The following is an 18,621-nucleotide window of genomic DNA, read 5'->3' on the forward strand; positions in this document are numbered from 1 at the left end:
GCATAAACTGTTTATGCCACAAAGTTTTTTCAGACGTGTGCATCTGTAAAGTTCTTGTTCCACTGTTGATCTGTAAAGTTCTTGTTCCACTCTTGATAGAGGCTGTTCATTTGATTCATTAGTAATTGTAATTTATTATTATTATTATTATTATTATTATTATTATTATTATTATTATTATTATTATTATTATTATTATTATTATTATTATTATTATTATGTTATTGGAAGGGGGGCCCCAAAATAAAATCCTGCTTAGGGCCCCCACTTGGCCAGGGGCGGCCCTGAGTAAAACTCATCAATAATGCTGAAGCAGAATCCTCATTTGGTGACAGACTGTCTTCACGCTCTGTGATTGGCCAGTCACACACAGAGCCGCCCTCCACACACACACACACACACACACGCACACACACAAACGCACACACACACACGCACACACACGCACGGCACAATCCCCGCTTGCAGTTTCCCTCCGCACCACAGAGGACGCTCGCACCCTCGCAGCGGCTCGTCGTCACTTCCGGCTTGAAAACAAGAAAAAGAAAAATGTGTGGCGCCAAAGCTTGACAAGCAAGCGGCAGTAACGGACACGGTCGTCGCGGTAGCCACAACACCTACGGTCCAGACTGGTTCGTTGCCACTGAAGCGGCAGTACGAAGTGGACGTTTGTTCGCAGGTTGAGCGGGAATGGGACGTTTCCCGTTGGGACTGCACTGATGTCAACATGTCCGCGAAGACAGGTCAACTTCTTGTTGTTGTGTCCATCCTGGAAGGTGAGCACTTAAACTCGTGCTCAGCTGAGCGTGAACTTTAATGCAGATGCGCTTCGTTGACACGGCTGGGTGTGACGCATATCGTCGTGTTCGTGCAGTGTGGTGTCTGAAGCAGCAGCAGCTCTTTTCTCTGTCAGTGAAATCCTCTGACTTGTACTGTGTGTTGTTCTCCGACTCCTTTCTCTACTGCTCCTTTTGAATGCTTTTCTGGTCTTTTATTTACATCACAATTCCACACATCTGCTGAAGAATGTACAGAATAATCAGCTATTCCACTGCACCAACAAGTACAATTCCACAAAACTGTCTTTTCTAATAGTATTATCACTACCTTTTTGAAAAATACCATTGCATATGTACCTCAAACCTCTTGTGTTTATTTCATGGTCATCTACTGTTAGAACCACAACTATTTTGATGATAAACAGTTAACATTTGCAGCCACATCTGCCTCTGTTGCGCTTTCAATAGAATAACAAAGCTGAAGTGTCTCATAATACACGAACTCCGCTTCTCATTGGTGCTTCTGAACACTTTCTGTGTTCCAGAACAAAAACCCACACAAATTAATTTCAGCAAAATTAATGTTTGTCTCATCACATTGCCTCAAGAATAGCAACCTATAATCTCTTGTTTGTATATCAAGTAAATATATTGGCATTAGTGCAAATAACCCTGATCTTAACACAGTCATTGTGACATATCGTTGAGTTCTGAGGCGTGACGATCTGGAAAGAACAAAGTGTTATAACATCATAATGAGGATAAAAGTCTATTTTATCTTTTTATGTAAACCTTTCCACTTGAGTAAAAATACAAGGTGATGCTTGAATGAAACTCTGCTAAACTTCTCTTCATCTGAACTTAATCCTTGTTATCTTTACCAAGAAGAAACCCAACATTTCTCAACTGTAGTGAAACGTGATATTTTGAGAGGAGACAGATTTGACTGGATCAACTGTTTTCACTTTCAATTCCGTAAGTTGAACATTTATACAACTCAATTTGAGATGGAAGTATTTTTAAAAGGTGGTCTGGTGTGCAAATGCGATGTGAATGTTTATTCACATAGAGTTGTGTACGAACTTTAAGGGGATGATGAGATGTGGTGGACAAGAGCCTGTGGCTGCAGGATCACACCCCTGACGGAGGAATGTGTGGTGCTCCTGAGCAGTCAGTGCTTCGAGAGCTGAATCGCAGCTTCTCACTCCTCTTCCAGGACGCCACTTCCCCAAGAATCCTCGGCTCACCCTCTTGGTTCAAGCCAGCTTCGATGGGGAGCAACTGGCCACGGACTGGGCCGAGCACAGGGAGCAGCCACAGTTCAACACGGAGCTGGCCTGGGAGCTGGACCGCCGCACGCTGCACCAGCACAGGTCTGGAGGACAAACCAGTCTGCACCGTCTCTTCAACCATACGTTTGTCAATCTTGTGCATCTCTACTCGTTCCCCAGACTGCAGAGAACTCCCATCAAGCTTCACTGCTTTGCCGTTGACTGCGTCAGCAAGAAGAAGGAGAGCGTTGGCTACATCGTTCTGGACCTGCGCTCGGTCCAGGAGGTCAAACAGGTCCTCTTCTTCTCTGAATGGCACACTGTAACATCTGACTGGTGCCTGCTGGGCCACTGAGTGGACGATTCTGTGATGTTTTCCAGGAGCCTCGCTGGTATCCGCTGTTGAGCAGTAAATATGTGAAGCAGAGGCCGGCCCTCCTCCTCGCCGTGGCACTGGAGAACGACTCCAAGCCATCCAAAAGCAGCCCTGACGGGTTCAGAGCCAAGAAAGCCCCGCCCCGACAAGGTCTGCTCCCTCTGCTACGTTGTGTCTGACCCTAGTGTCATGTTCTAAACATGTACACAGTATATTTATTTAAGTGGTAAATTAATTTCACTTGTATAGCACTTTTCAACTACTTGAGCCCCAAAGCGCCTATGTATTGTTGATCATGTTCACCTATTCATGCACACGTTCACACACCAATGGAGGTCGCTGCCATGCAAGGTGCCTAATCCATCCACGAGAAGCAATTTGTGGTTCAGTGTCTGGCTCAAGGACATTATGACATGTGGACAGGCAACGATGGGAATCAAACCTGCAACCTTGTGATTGGGAGATGACCGCTGGATCAACCGACCCACAACTGATTGGGTTGTAACGGACTAATAGGTTGTCACGGACACACAACAATTATCTTCAATCATTGCAAATCGTCTCATACATAAGATGAGATAAGAGAATCCTCTATTCATCTCTGACAGAGAAGTTGACAGTGTGACAGCAGTAAAGAAATATCAGAAGAAAATCTCACAGTACAAAATTAAATGAGATAAAAATGTAAGGAAATATGCATCAAAAATAGTTAAAAAGACCCAGTAACTTAAAGAAGTCTGTAAACCAATTGAAATAAAAAAAACAAAACCCAATAATATCAGATGACAGTGACATCTTATAATGTGATTGATGCACAGAGGCAGAGATGAATTACTGTTTGTGCGCGTGTTTGTGATCAACTGAGAGCAGCTTGGTTAAACAATGTGACTGCAGCAGGAAGGAAGGAACTGGGGTATCTCTCCTCCAGACCGCGGGTCACTGAAGGAGCTGCCCAGGGCTGGAACAGTACCATGCAGGGGTGGAGACGTTCTCCGTCAGGGAGGATAGTTTCATCATCCTGTAACAGTACCATGCAAGGGTGGAGACGTTCTCCGTCAGGGAGGATAGTTTCATCATCCTGTAACAGTACCATGCAAGGGTGGAGACGTTCTCCATCAGGGAGGATAGTTTCTTCATCCTCCTGTAACAGCACCATGCAGGGGTGGAGACGTTCTCCATCAGGGAGGATAGTTTCTTCATCCTCCTGTAACAGCACCATGCAGGGGTGGAGACGTTCTCCATCAGGGAGGATAGTTTCTTCATCATCCTGTAACAGCACCATGCAGGGGTGGAGACGTTCTCCGTCAGGGAGGATAGTTTCTTCATCATCCTGTAACAGCACCATGCAGGGGTGGAGACGTTCTCCATCAGGGAGGATAGTTTCTTCATCATCCTGTAACAGCACCATGCAGGGGTGGAGACGTTCTCCATCAGGGAGGATAGTTTCTTCATCATCCTCCTGTAACAGCACCATGCAGGGGGTGGAGACGTTCTCCATCAGGGAGGATAGTTTCTTCATCATCCTCCTGTAACAGCACCATGCAGGGGTGGAGACGTTCTCCATCAGGGAGGATAGTTTCTTCATCATCCTGTAACAGCACCATGCAGGGGGTGGAGACGTTCTCCATCAGGGAGGATAGTTTCTTCATCCTCCTGTAACAGCACCATGCAGGGGTGGAGACGTTCTCCGTCAGGGAGGATAGTTTCTTCATCATCCTGTAACAGCACCATGCAGGGGTGGAGACGTTCTCCATCAGGGAGGATAGTTTCTTCATCATCCTGTAACAGCACCATGCAGGGGGTGGAGACGTTCTCCATCAGGGAGGATAGTTTCTTCATCATCCTCCTGTAACAGTACCATGCAGGGGTGGAGACGTTCTCCATCAGGGAGGATAGTTTCTTCATCCTCCTGTAACAGCACCATGCAGGGGTGGAGACGTTCTCCATCAGGGAGGATAGTTTCTTGATCATCCTGTAACAGCACCATGCAGGGGGTGGAGACGTTCTCCATCAGGGAGGATAGTTTCTTCATCCTCCTGTAACAGCACCATGCAGGGGTGGAGACGTTCTCCGTCAGGGAGGATAGTTTCTTCATCATCCTGTAACAGCACCATGCAGGGGTGGAGACGTTCTCCATCAGGGAGGATAGTTTCTTCATCCTCCTGTAACAGTACCATGCAGGGGTGGAGACGTTCTCCATCAGGGAGGATAGTTTCTTCATCCTCCTGTAACAGCACCATGCAGGGGTGGAGACGTTCTCCATCAGGGAGGATAGTTTCTTCATCATCCTCCTGTAACAGCACCATGCAGGGGTGGAGACGTTCTCCATCAGGGAGGATAGTTTCTTCATCATCCTCCTGTAACAGCACCATGCAGGGGTGGAGACGTTCTCCATCAGGGAGGATAGTTTCTTCATCATCCTCCTGTAACAGTACCATGCAGGGGTGGAGACGTTCTCCATCAGGGAGGATAGTTTCTTCATCATCCTCCTGTAACAGTACCATGCAGGGGGTGGAGACATTCTCCATCAGGGAGGATAGTTTCTTCATCATCCTGTAACAGCACCATGCAGGGGTGGAGACGTTCTCCATCAGGGAGGATAGTTTCTTCATCATCCTCCTGTAACAGTACCATGCAGGGGGTGGAGACATTCTCCATCAGGGAGGATAGTTTCTTCATCCTCCTGTAACAGCACCATGCAGGGGTGGAGACGTTCTCCATCAGGGAGGATAGTTTCTTCATCATCCTCCTGTAACAGTACCATGCAGGGGTGGAGACGTTCTCCATCAGGGAGGATAGTTTCTTCATCATCCTGTAACAGCACCATGCAGGGGTGGAGACGTTCTCCATCAGGGAGGATAGTTTCTTCATCATCCTCCTGTAACAGTACCATGCAGGGGGTGGAGACATTCTCCATCAGGGAGGATAGTTTCTTCATCCTCCTGTAACAGCACCATGCAGGGGTGGAGACGTTCTCCATCAGGGAGGATAGTTTCTTCATCATCCTCCTGTAACAGCACCATGCAGGGGGTGGAGACATTCTCCATCAGGGAGGATAGTTTCTTCATCCTCCTGTATCAGTACCATGCAGGGGTGGAGACGTTCTCCATCAGGGAGGATAGTTTCTTCATCCTCCTGTAACAGCACCATGCAGGGGTGGAGACGTTCTTCATCAGGGAGGATAGTTTCTTCATCATCCTCCTGTAACAGCACCATGCAGGGGTGGAGACGTTCTCCATCAGGGAGGATAGTTTCTTCATCATCCTCCTGTAACAGCACCATGCAGGGGTGGAGACGTTCTCCATCAGGGAGGATAGTTTCTTCATCATCCTCCTGTAACAGTACCATGCAGGGGTGGAGACGTTCTCCATCAGGGAGGATAGTTTCTTCATCATCCTCCTGTAACAGTACCATGCAGGGGGTGGAGACATTCTCCATCAGGGAGGATAGTTTCTTCATCATCCTGTAACAGCACCATGCAGGGGTGGAGACGTTCTCCATCAGGGAGGATAGTTTCTTCATCATCCTCCTGTAACAGTACCATGCAGGGGGTGGAGACATTCTCCATCAGGGAGGATAGTTTTTTCATCCTCCTGTAACAGCACCATGCAGGGGTGGAGACGTTCTCCATCAGGGAGGATAGTTTCTTCATCATCCTCCTGTAACAGTACCATGCAGGGGGTGGAGACATTCTCCATCAGGGAGGATAGTTTCTTCATCCTCCTGTAACAGCACCATGCAGGGGGTGGAGACGTTCTCCATCAGGGAGGATAGTTTCTTCATCATCCTCCTGTAACAGTACCATGCAGGGGGTGGAGACGTTCTCCATCAGGGAGGATAGTTTCTTCATCCTCCTGTAACAGTACCATGCAGGGGTGGAGACGTTCTCCATCAGGGAGGATAGTTTCTTCATCCTCCTGTAACAGCACCATGCAGGGGTGGAGACGTTCTCCATCAGGGAGGATAGTTTCTTCATCATCCTCCTGTAACAGCACCATGCAGGGGTGGAGACGTTCTCCATCAGGGAGGATAGTTTCTTCATCATCCTCCTGTAACAGCACCATGCAGGGGTGGAGACGTTCTCCATCAGGGAGGATAGTTTCTTCATCATCCTCCTGTAACAGTACCATGCAGGGGTGGAGACGTTCTCCATCAGGGAGGATAGTTTCTTCATCATCCTCCTGTAACAGTACCATGCAGGGGGTGGAGACATTCTCCATCAGGGAGGATAGTTTCTTCATCCTCCTGTAACAGCACCATGCAGGGGGTGGAGACGTTCTCCATCAGGGAGGATAGTTTCTTCATCATCCTCCTGTAACAGCACCATGCAGGGGGTGGAGACATTCTCCATCAGGGAGGATAGTTTCTTCATCATCCTGTAACAGCACCATGCAGGGGTGGAGACGTTCTCCATCAGGGAGGATAGTTTCTTCATCATCCTCCTGTAACAGTACCATGCAGGGGGTGGAGACATTCTCCATCAGGGAGGATAGTTTTTTCATCCTCCTGTAACAGCACCATGCAGGGGTGGAGACGTTCTCCATCAGGGAGGATAGTTTCTTCATCATCCTCCTGTAACAGTACCATGCAGGGGGTGGAGACATTCTCCATCAGGGAGGATAGTTTCTTCATCCTCCTGTAACAGCACCATGCAGGGGGTGGAGACGTTCTCCATCAGGGAGGATAGTTTCTTCATCATCCTCCTGTAACAGTACCATGCAGGGGGTGGAGACGTTCTCCATCAGGGAGGATAGTTTCTTCATCCTCCTGTAACAGTACCATGCAGGGGTGGAGACGTTCTCCATCAGGGAGGATAGTTTCTTCATCCTCCTGTAACAGCACCATGCAGGGGTGGAGACGTTCTCCATCAGGGAGGATAGTTTCTTCATCATCCTCCTGTAACAGCACCATGCAGGGGTGGAGACGTTCTCCATCAGGGAGGATAGTTTCTTCATCATCCTCCTGTAACAGCACCATGCAGGGGTGGAGACGTTCTCCATCAGGGAGGATAGTTTCTTCATCATCCTCCTGTAACAGTACCATGCAGGGGTGGAGACGTTCTCCATCAGGGAGGATAGTTTCTTCATCATCCTCCTGTAACAGTACCATGCAGGGGGTGGAGACATTCTCCATCAGGGAGGATAGTTTCTTCATCCTCCTGTAACAGCACCATGCAGGGGGTGGAGACGTTCTCCATCAGGGAGGATAGTTTCTTCATCATCCTCCTGTAACAGCACCATGCAGGGGGTGGAGACATTCTCCATCAGGGAGGATAGTTTCTTCATCCTCCTGTAACAGCACCATGCAGGGGGTGGAGACGTTCTCCATCAGGGAGGATAGTTTCTTCATCATCCTCCTGTAACAACACCATGCAGGGGTGGAGACGTTCTCCATCAGGGAGGATAGTTTCTTCATCCTCCTGTAACAGCACCATGCAGGGGGTGAAGACGTTCTCCATCAGGGAGGATAGTTTCTTCATCATCCTCCTGTAACAGCACCATGCAGGGGTGGAGATGTTCTCCATCAGGGAGGATAGTTTCTTCATCATCCTCCTGTAACAGCACCATGCAGGGGGTGGAGACGTTCTCCATCAGGGAGGATAGTTTCTTCATCATCCTCCTGTAACAGCACCATGCAGGGGTGGAGACGTTCTCCATCAGGGAGGATAGTTTCTTCATCATCCTGTAACAGTACTATGCAGGGGTGGAGACGTTCTCCATCAGGGAGGATAGTTTCTTCATCATCCTCCTGTAACAGCACCATGCAGGGGGTGGAGACGTTCTCCATCAGGGAGGATAGTTTCTTCATCATCCTCCTGTAACAGTACCATGCAGGGGGTGGAGACGTTCTCCATCAGGGAGGATAGTTTCTTCATCCTCCTGTAACAGCACCATGCAGGGGGTGGAGACGTTCTCCATCAGGGAGGATAGTTTCTTCATCATCATCCTGTAACAGCACCATGCAGGGGGTGGAGACGTTCTCCATCAGGGAGGATAGTTTCTTCATCATCCTGTAACAGCACCATGCAGGGGTGGAGACGTTCTCCATCAGGGAGGATAGTTTCTTCATCCTCCTCCTGTAACAGCACCATGCAGGGGTGGAGACGTTCTCCATCAGGGAGGATAGTTTCTTCATCATCCTCCTGTAACAGCACCATGCAGGGGGTGGAGACGTTCTCCATCAGGGAGGATAGTTTCTTCATCATCCTGTAACAGTACTATGCAGGGGTGGAGACGTTCTCCATCAGGGAGGATAGTTTCTTCATCATCCTCCTGTAACAGCACCATGCAGGGGGTGGAGACGTTCTCCATCAGGGAGGATAGTTTCTTCATCATCCTCCTGTAACAGCACCATGCAGGGGGTGGAGACATTCTCCATCAGGGAGGATAGTTTCTTCATCATCCTCCTGTAACAGCACCATGCAGGGGGTGGAGACGTTCTCCATCAGGGAGGATAGTTTCTTCATCCTCCTGTAACGGCACCATGCAGGGGGTGGAGACGTTCTCCATCAGGGAGGATAGTTTCTTCATCATCCTGTAACAGCACCATGCAGGGGGTGGAGACGTTCTCCATCAGGGAGGATAGTTTCTTCATCATCCTCCTGTAACAGCACCATGCAGGGGTGGAGACGTTCTCCATCAGGGAGGATAGTTTCTTCATCATCCTCCTGTAACAGCACCATGCAGGGGGTGGAGACGTTCTCCATCAGGGAGGATAGTTTCTTCATCATCCTCCTGTAACAGCACCATGCAGGGGTGGAGACGTTCTCCATCAGGGAGGATAGTTTCTTCATCATCCTGTAACAGCACCATGCAGGGGGTGGAGACGTTCTCCATCAGGGAGGATAGTTTCTTCATCCTCCTGTAACAGCACCATGCAGGGGGTGGAGACGTTCTCCATCAGGGAGGATAGTTTCTTCATCATCCTGTAACAGCACCATGCAGGGGGTGGAGACGTTCTCCATCAGGGAGGATTGTTTCTTCATCATCCTCCTGTAACGGCACCATGCAGGGGGTGGAGACGTTCTCCATCAGGGAGGATAGTTTCTTCATCATCCTGTAACAGCATCATGCAGGGGGTGGAGACGTTCTCCATCAGGGAGGATTGTTTCTTCATCATCCTCCTGTAACGGCACCATGCAGGGGGTGGAGACGTTCTCCATCAGGGAGGATAGTTTCTTCATCATCCTCCTGTAACAGTACCATGCAGGGGGTGGAGACGTTCTCCATCAGGGAGGATAGTTTCTTCATCATCCTCCTGTAACAGCACCATGCAGGGGGTGGAGACGTTCTCCATCAGGGAGGATAGTTTCTTCATCATCCTGTAACAGTACTATGCAGGGGTGGAGACGTTCTCCATCAGGGAGGATAGTTTCTTCATCATCCTCCTGTAACAGCACCATGCAGGGGGTGGAGACGTTCTCCATCAGGGAGGATAGTTTCTTCATCATCCTCCTGTAACAGCACCATGCAGGGGGTGGAGACATTCTCCATCAGGGAGGATAGTTTCTTCATCATCCTCCTGTAACAGCACCATGCAGGGGGTGGAGACGTTCTCCATCAGGGAGGATAGTTTCTTCATCCTCCTGTAACGGCACCATGCAGGGGGTGGAGACGTTCTCCATCAGGTAGGATAGTTTCTTCATCATCCTGTAACAGCACCATGCAGGGGGTGGAGACGTTCTCCATCAGGGAGGATAGTTTCTTCATCATCCTCCTGTAACAGCACCATGCAGGGGTGGAGACGTTCTCCATCAGGGAGGATAGTTTCTTCATCATCCTCCTGTAACAGCACCATGCAGGGGGTGGAGACGTTCTCCATCAGGGAGGATAGTTTCTTCATCATCCTCCTGTAACAGCACCATGCAGGGGTGGAGACGTTCTCCATCAGGGAGGATAGTTTCTTCATCATCCTGTAACAGCACCATGCAGGGGGTGGAGACGTTCTCCATCAGGGAGGATAGTTTCTTCATCCTCCTGTAACAGCACCATGCAGGGGGTGGAGACGTTCTCCATCAGGGAGGATAGTTTCTTCATCATCCTGTAACAGCACCATGCAGGGGTGGAGACGTTCTCCATCAGGGAGGATTGTTTCTTCATCATCCTCCTGTAACGGCACCATGCAGGGGGTGGAGACGTTCTCCATCAGGGAGGATAGTTTCTTCATCATCCTGTAACAGCATCATGCAGGGGGTGGAGACGTTCTCCATCAGGGAGGATTGTTTCTTCATCATCCTCCTGTAACGGCACCATGCAGGGGGTGGAGACGTTCTCCATCAGGGAGGATAGTTTCTTCATCATCCTCCTGTAACAGTACCATGCAGGGGGTGGAGACGTTCTCCATCAGGGAGGATAGTTTCTTCATCCTCCTCCTGTAACAGCACCATGCAGGGGGTGGAGATGTTCTCCATCAGGGAGGATAGTTTCTTCATCATCCTGTAACAGCACCATGCAGGGGGTGGAGACGTTCTCCATCAGGGAGGATAGTTTCTTCATCATCATCCTGTAACAGCACCATGCAGGGGTGGAGACGTTCTACATCAGGGAGGATAGTTTCTTCATCCTCCTGTAACGGCACCATGCAGGGGGTGGAGACGTTCTCCATCAGGGAGGATAGTTTCTTCATCATCCTCCTGTAACAGCACCATGCAGGGGGTGGAGACGTTCTCCATCAGGGAGGATCGTTTCTTCATCATCATCCTGTAACAGCACCATGCAGGGGGTGGAGACGTTCTCCATCAGGGAGGATAGTTTCTTCATCATCCTCCTGTAACAGCACCATGCAGGGGGTGGAGACGTTCTCCATCAGGGAGGATAGTTTCTTCATCATCCTCCTGTAACAGCACCATGCAGGGGTGGAGACGTTCTCCATCAGGGAGGATAGTTTCTTCATCATCCTCCTGTAACAACACCATGCAGGGGGTGGAGACGTTCTCCATCAGGGAGGATAGTTTCTTCATCATCCTCCTGTAACAGCACCATGCAGGGGGTGGAGACGTTCTCCATCCGGGAGGATAGTTTCTTCATCATCATCCTGTAACAGCACCATGCAGGGGGTGGAGACGTTCTCCATCAGGGAGGATAGTTTCTTCATCATCCTCCTGTAACAGCACCATGCAGGGGTGGAGACGTTCTCCATCAGGGAGGATAGTTTCTTCATCATCCTCCTGTAACAACACCATGCAGGGGGTGGAGACGTTCTCCATCAGGGAGGATAGTTTCTCCATCATCCTCCTGTAACAGCACCATGCAGGGGGTGGAGACGTTCTCCATCAGGGAGGATAGTTTCTTCATCATCATCCTGTAACAGCACCATGCAGGGGGTGGAGACGTTCTCCATCAGGGAGGATAGTTTCTTCATCATCCTGTAACAGCACCATGCAGGGGGTGGAGACGTTCTCCATCAGGGAGGATAGTTTCTTCATCCTCCTGTAACAGCACCATGCAGGGGTGGAGACGTTCTCCATCAGGGAGGATAGTTTCTTCATCATCCTGTAACAGCACCATGCAGGGGGTGGAGACGTTCTCCATCAGGGAGGATAGTTTCTTCATCGTCCTCCTGTAACAGCACCATGCAGGGGGTGGAGACGTTCTCCATCAGGGAGGATAGTTTCTTCATCCTCCTGTAACAGTACCATGCAGGGGTGGAGACGTTCTCCATCAGGGAGGATAGTTTCTTCATCCTCCTGTAACAGTACCATGCAGGGGGTGGAGACATTCTCCATCAGGGAGGATAGTTTCTTCATCCTCCTCCTGTAACAGCACCATGCAGGGGGTGGAGACGTTCTCCATCAGGGAGGATAGTTTCTTCATCATCCTGTAACAGCACCATACAGGGGGTGGAGACGTTCTCCATCAGGGAGGATAGTTTCTTCATCATCCTCCTGTAACAGCACCATGCAGGGGGTGGAGACGTTCTCCATCAGGGAGGATAGTTTCTTCATCCTCCTGTAACAGTACCATGCAGGGGTGGAGACGTTCTCCATCAGGGAGGATAGTTTCTTCATCCTCCTGTAACAGTACCATGCAGGGGGTGGAGACGTTCTCCATCAGGGAGGATAGTTTCTTCATCCTCCTCCTGTAACAGCACCATGCAGGGGGTGGAGACGTTCTCCATCAGGGAGGATAGTTTCTTCATCATCCTCCTGTAACAGCACCATGCAGGGGGTGGAGACGTTCTCCATCAGGGAGGATAGTTTCTTCATCATCCTCCTGTAACAGCACCATGCAGGGGTGGAGACGTTCTCCATCAGGGAGGATAGTTTCTTCATCATCATCCTGTAACAGCACCATGCAGGGGTGGAGACGTTCTCCATCAGGGAGGATAGTTTTTTCATCATCCTGTAACAGCACCATGCAGGGGTGGAGACGTTCTCCATCAGGGAGGATAGTTTCTTCATCATCCTCCTGTAACAGCACCATGCAGGGGGTGGAGACGTTCTCCATCAGGGAGGATAGTTTCTTCATCATCCTCCTGTAACAGCACCATGCAGGGGGTGGAGACGTTCTCCATCAGGGAGGATAGTTTCTTCATCATCCTCCTGTAACAGCACCATGCAGGGGGTGGAGACGTTCTCCATCAGGGAGGATAGTTTCTTCATCATCCTCCTGTAACAGCACCATGCAGGGGTGGAGACGTTCTCCATCAGGGAGGATAGTTTCTTCATCATCATCCTGTAACAGCACCATGCAGGGGTGGAGACGTTCTCCATCAGGGAGGATAGTTTTTTCATCATCCTGTAACAGCACCATGCAGGGGTGGAGACGTTCTCCATCAGGGAGGATAGTTTCTTCATCATCCTCCTGTAACAGCACCATGCAGGGGGTGGAGACGTTCTCCATCAGGGAGGATAGTTTCTTCATCATCCTCCTGTAACAGCACCATGCAGGGGTGGAGACGTTCTCCATCAGGGAGGATAGTTTCTTCATCATCCTGTAACAGCACCATGCAGGGGTGGAGACGTTCTCCATCAGGGAGGATAGTTTCTTCATCATCCTCCTGTAACAGCACCATGCAGGGGGTGGAGACATTCTCCATCAGGGAGGATAGTTTCTTCATCCTCCTCCTGTAACAGCACCATGCAGGGGGTGGAGACGTTCTCCATCAGGGAGGATAGTTTCTTCATCATCCTGTAACAGCACCATACAGGGGGTGGAGACGTTCTCCATCAGGGAGGATAGTTTCTTCATCATCCTCCTGTAACAGCACCATGCAGGGGGTGGAGACGTTCTCCATCAGGGAGGATAGTTTCTTCATCCTCCTGTAACAGTACCATGCAGGGGTGGAGACGTTCTCCATCAGGGAGGATAGTTTCTTCATCCTCCTGTAACAGTACCATGCAGGGGGTGGAGACGTTCTCCATCAGGGAGGATAGTTTCTTCATCCTCCTCCTGTAACAGCACCATGCAGGGGGTGGAGACGTTCTCCATCAGGGAGGATAGTTTCTTCATCATCCTCCTGTAACAGCACCATGCAGGGGGTGGAGACGTTCTCCATCAGGGAGGATAGTTTCTTCATCATCCTCCTGTAACAGCACCATGCAGGGGTGGAGACGTTCTCCATCAGGGAGGATAGTTTCTTCATCATCCTCCTGTAACAGCACCATGCAGGGGTGGAGACGTTCTCCATCAGGGAGGATAGTTTCTTCATCATCCTCCTGTAACAGCACCATGCAGGGGTGGAGACGTTCTCCATCAGGGAGGATAGTTTCTTCATCATCCTCCTGTAACAGCACCATGCAGGGGTGGAGACGTTCTCCATCAGGGAGGATAGTTTCTTCATCATCCTCCTGTAACAGCACCATGCAGGGGGTGGAGACGTTCTCCATCAGGGAGGATAGTTTCTTCATCATCCTCCTGTAACAGCACCATGCAGGGGTGGAGACGTTCTCCATCAGGGAGGATAGTTTCTTCATCATCATCCTGTAACAGCACCATGCAGGGGTGGAGACGTTCTCCATCAGGGAGGATAGTTTCTTCATCATCCTGTAACAGCACCATGCAGGGGTGGAGACGTTCTCCATCAGGGAGGATAGTTTCTTCATCATCCTCCTGTAACAGCACCATGCAGGGGGTGGAGACGTTCTCCATCAGGGAGGATAGTTTCTTCATCATCCTCCTGTAACAGCACCATGCAGGGGTGGAGACGTTCTCCATCAGGGAGGATAGTTTCTTCATCATCCTGTAACAGCACCATGCAGGGGTGGAGACGTTCTCCATCAGGGAGGATAGTTTCTTCATCATCCTCCTGTAACAGCACCATGCAGGGGGTGGAGACGTTCTCCATCAGGGAGGATAGTTTCTTCATCATCCTCCTGTAACAGCACCATGCAGGGGTGGAGACGTTCTCCATCAGGGAGGATAGTTTCTTCATCATCCTCCTGTAACAGCACCATGCAGGGGTGGAGACGTTCTCCATCAGGGAGGATAGTTTCTTCATCATCCTCCTGTAACAACACCATGCAGGGGGTGGAGACGTTCTCCATCAGGGAGGATAGTTTCTTCATCATCCTCCTGTAACAGCACCATGCAGGGGGTGGAGACGTTCTCCATCAGGGAGGATAGTTTCTTCATCATCCTCCTGTAACAGCACCATGCAGGGGTGGAGACGTTCTCCATCAGGGAGGATAGTTTCTTCATCCTCCTGTAACAGCACCATGCAGGGGGTGGAGACGTTCTCCATCAGAGAGGATAGTTTCTTCATCATCCTGTAACAACACCATGCAGGGGTTGGAGACGTTCTCCATCAGGGAGGATAGTTTATTCATCCTCCTGTAACAGCACCATGCAGGGGGTGGAGACGTTCTCCATCAGAGAGGATAGTTTCTTCATCCTCCTGTAACAGCACCATGCAGGGGGTGGAGACGTTCTCCATCAGGGAGGATAGTTTCTTCATCCTCCTGTAACAGCACCATGCAGGGGGTGGAGACGTTCTCCATCAGGGAGGATAGTTTCTTCATCCTCCTGTAACAGCACCATGCAGGGGTGGAGACGTTCTCCATCAGGGAGGATAGTTTCTTCATCATCCTCCTGTAACAGTACCATGCAGGGGTGGAGACGTTCTCCATCAGGGAGGATAGTTTCTTCATCATCATCCTGTAACAGCACCATGCAGGGGTGGAGACGTTCTCCATCAGGGAGGATAGTTTCTTCATCATCCTGTAACAGCACCATGCAGGGGTGGAGACGTTCTCCATCAGGGAGGATAGTTTCTTCATCATCCTCCTGTAACAGCACCATGCAGGGGTGGAGACGTTCTCCATCAGGGAGGATAGTTTCTTCATCATCCTCCTGTAACAGCACCATGCAGGGGTGGAGACGTTCTCCATCAGGGAGGATAGTTTCTTCATCATCCTGTAACAGCACCATGCAGGGGTGGAGACGTTCTCCATCAGGGAGGATAGTTTCTTCATCATCCTCCTGTCTCCCTCCACCTCCACAGGGTCCCGGGGGGGCAGCAGCCCAGGACAGAGCTGGCCTTCTTCACCAGTTTGTTCAGTTTCTTCCTGTCTGTGGCCATGGTGCTGCTGCTCCAGCAGACTACTCCATAAAAGATGGCTGATGCCACCACGGAGTCATAAAAGATCCCCAGGAGTTCTCCCTGCACTCCAAAGGACCTGATTCTGAGCTGCTGTCAGCAGGGGGGAACGTACGCAGTTATCGCCATAACGTTTGAGATTTCCTGCAGCAGATAGTACTTCCTCATGCTAACAGCTAGCAATTCAATGTCATTACAGCAGAGTTGTTCTTTGATAGTGATGTGCCCTGGATGACATCATCTATTGTTCAAAACACTGCCAGCCCTCCTCCTTTCCTCTTACCACTCTCCTTTGTCTTGTCGGCCCACATCAGCTGGAAACCATCCAGCGTTACGTTGGAGTGCAGTGTGTGCTCCGTTAGCCAGGTCTCCATGAACAGCATCATACATCCTTGATACTCCCTCTGATGCCAGGCTCGCAATGCTCGCTCCTCCATCTTATTGGGAAGAGATGTTACGTTTCCGGTGACGACTGATGGTAGGATGGGTTTAAAACGTCTTCTCTTGTTGCGGCGCTTTACCCCGCACGGCATCCCCGTCTCCTTCTCCCCAGCACGCAGGGAACATCGGGTCTTTCACCGGTTAGCTGAGCTGCTCTATGGAGGGCTAACAGCTGATCCCCAGTGTAAACAATGGTACCACTGGACGTGGCCTCTGCGGTCACAGGTGAAGCAAGAAGAGTTGATAACAGCAGAAAAAACAGAGAAGACTCGACCTGAATTGTGTCTATCTTGGGGCAGTTGATTATTGTATTAAATCCACAAAAAAGAACAGGTTTAGGAGAGGGAAGAAAGTGTAGAACAAGGAAAAACCCAGCAGGAGCTGCAGTAATGTACTGCCAATAGGGTGGCGCACATACTAGACTAGATTATCACGTATTGCATGTTTTCCTGATGACATTTTCTGATATTTTTAAATAACTAAGATGAAATTTCCCTGTTTAAGTCACAGTAGTGAATATTGCACAACACACTCGGAGATCAGGGATTTTGCTGTAGAGCATATTGTTCACAAACGTTTGGGTGAATTTATGAAAACAGACATGCAGCTTGGTCTTTCAGCAGGATCTCTGAAGAATAATTCTCAAAAATCAACTCGTATATTGCTTTTATAGAGGGAACCATTCTAATTTTCTTTTGAAAATGTCATTGTTTTTTCAAGATATTTCATTGAATGTAAACATTAATATTGCTCTCACTTCTTTGCAGAAAGGGAACAGTTTTAGTTTCATTATTCATTGGTCAATGTGACAAACCTTTTTAGGCGAGATCACGTTGTGTGACTCGTTGGACACAGTTGAACAAGCCTGAGAGCTTTTTTCTGTGCTCTGTCCTGCTGCAGGCTCCTCCCCCTCAGTAGCAGGCCTCCTCCCAGACAAACTGGACGCTGTGTTGGTCCCAGACAAAGGTTACCATCAGGTGGGACCGGCGGACCTCTGCTCCGACATGTTCGTTCTGTCGGTCACCGTGGCCTTCGCCACCAACCTGGAACAGGTAAACACAACTTCTCACCTCCGAGTGTGTGAGGAAGTCACTGCTAGATTCCTCGTGTGTTTCACATCACAGCAGAGAGAATTCTTCATGGCTACTGAGATCCATGAGAAATTAAAAGCAGAACTCTGAGGTGAAAACGTATTGTTTTTGTGTTTCTGTTTCAGACATTGGTATTGTCATATTCACCATAGCTGTGTTCAATAGCTCTTCTGCCCATGCTCAGTAGATGGACAGTAAGAACAAGATGTCCTCATTTTGCTTCTGGCTTTGCTACTGTGCAGACATGTCCTCTTCGCTCTCCACTTCGCACTTTACTTTTGTCCTTTTTTTTTTCCTTATCTTTTATTTCTCTCTGCTTTTCTTTTCCCTTTTCCCTTCTACAAGAAAATATTTTATAGAAATACTTTTGTGTTTCTGTCAACATAATACTTATTCTGAAAGCTGATTAGAGGAATAAAACTTCGGGACACTGGACGTTGTTCTCTCAACCACCAACCAGAGGAATCCTACAAACCGTCCACCGCAAGAATGTCATCCAGCTGAAGGACTGAGAAAAACCTGCTGATAAGGTGAACAGCTTGAACAGAAGATTGAATCGCTGTGTGAAAAAGAAGTGAGGACTTCATTGACTCTGTGGTCGCTATTGTACCTGGAGGAAATGTCACTGAACCGTCACAGATTGTACTGCATGAGAATGCATCTACTGCTACCACTGCACCGTGGGCCTGGCTACAACAATTCCTTGGACTTGTTCCAATGGGACTGAAATATCTGCTGAGGCTCCAAAGTCCAACAATTGCAATGTTTCTTACTAGAACAGCATCGATGCCAGACCTATGGCATCGACTCCAGCCCGGACTTGGTCTGATGTTGTACGTAACAAAGGCAAGCCCAGTACAAAAACAACCAAGGAGACTCCTACACTCACTCCTCCAGCTGAAATTCTTTTACAGAACAGGTACGATCCCCTGGCTCTGGCTGAAATGTGTGATAGCCTGGAGCAGCCAGGACTCGGGGACGCTCATCACACAACAAGCAGGAAATACAAACAGGTTTGCAGAAATGACGCCAAAACCACAACTAAACCAAGGGTGAGGGCAAACCTAAGAAACTCATCAAGTTCCTTTTCAAGTCTGGACCTGCTGGACACTAGTGATTTGGGACTC

General features: G+C 49.3%; 1 protein-coding gene across 1 annotated transcript in view; it reads left to right on the top strand.

Moving 5' to 3' along the window:
• Positions 1 to 647: 647 nt before the first annotated feature.
• The window catches only part of cep120 (centrosomal protein 120), a 50,528-nt gene continuing 32,554 nt past the window's right edge, over positions 648 to 18,621 (top strand). The window contains exons 1-5 of the mRNA XM_080499230.1: positions 648 to 776; positions 1,996 to 2,152; positions 2,231 to 2,345; positions 2,432 to 2,576; positions 17,304 to 17,455. Coding sequence (XP_080355356.1) covers positions 728 to 776; positions 1,996 to 2,152; positions 2,231 to 2,345; positions 2,432 to 2,576; positions 17,304 to 17,455 — 618 coding nt within the window. The 5' untranslated portion in view covers positions 648 to 727. The remainder of the gene's footprint in view (positions 777 to 1,995; positions 2,153 to 2,230; positions 2,346 to 2,431; positions 2,577 to 17,303; positions 17,456 to 18,621) is intronic.

This window comes from Blennius ocellaris (genome assembly GCF_963422515.1).
Source record: "Blennius ocellaris genome assembly, chromosome: 7".
Classification (NCBI taxonomy): Eukaryota; Metazoa; Chordata; class Actinopteri; order Blenniiformes; family Blenniidae; genus Blennius; species Blennius ocellaris.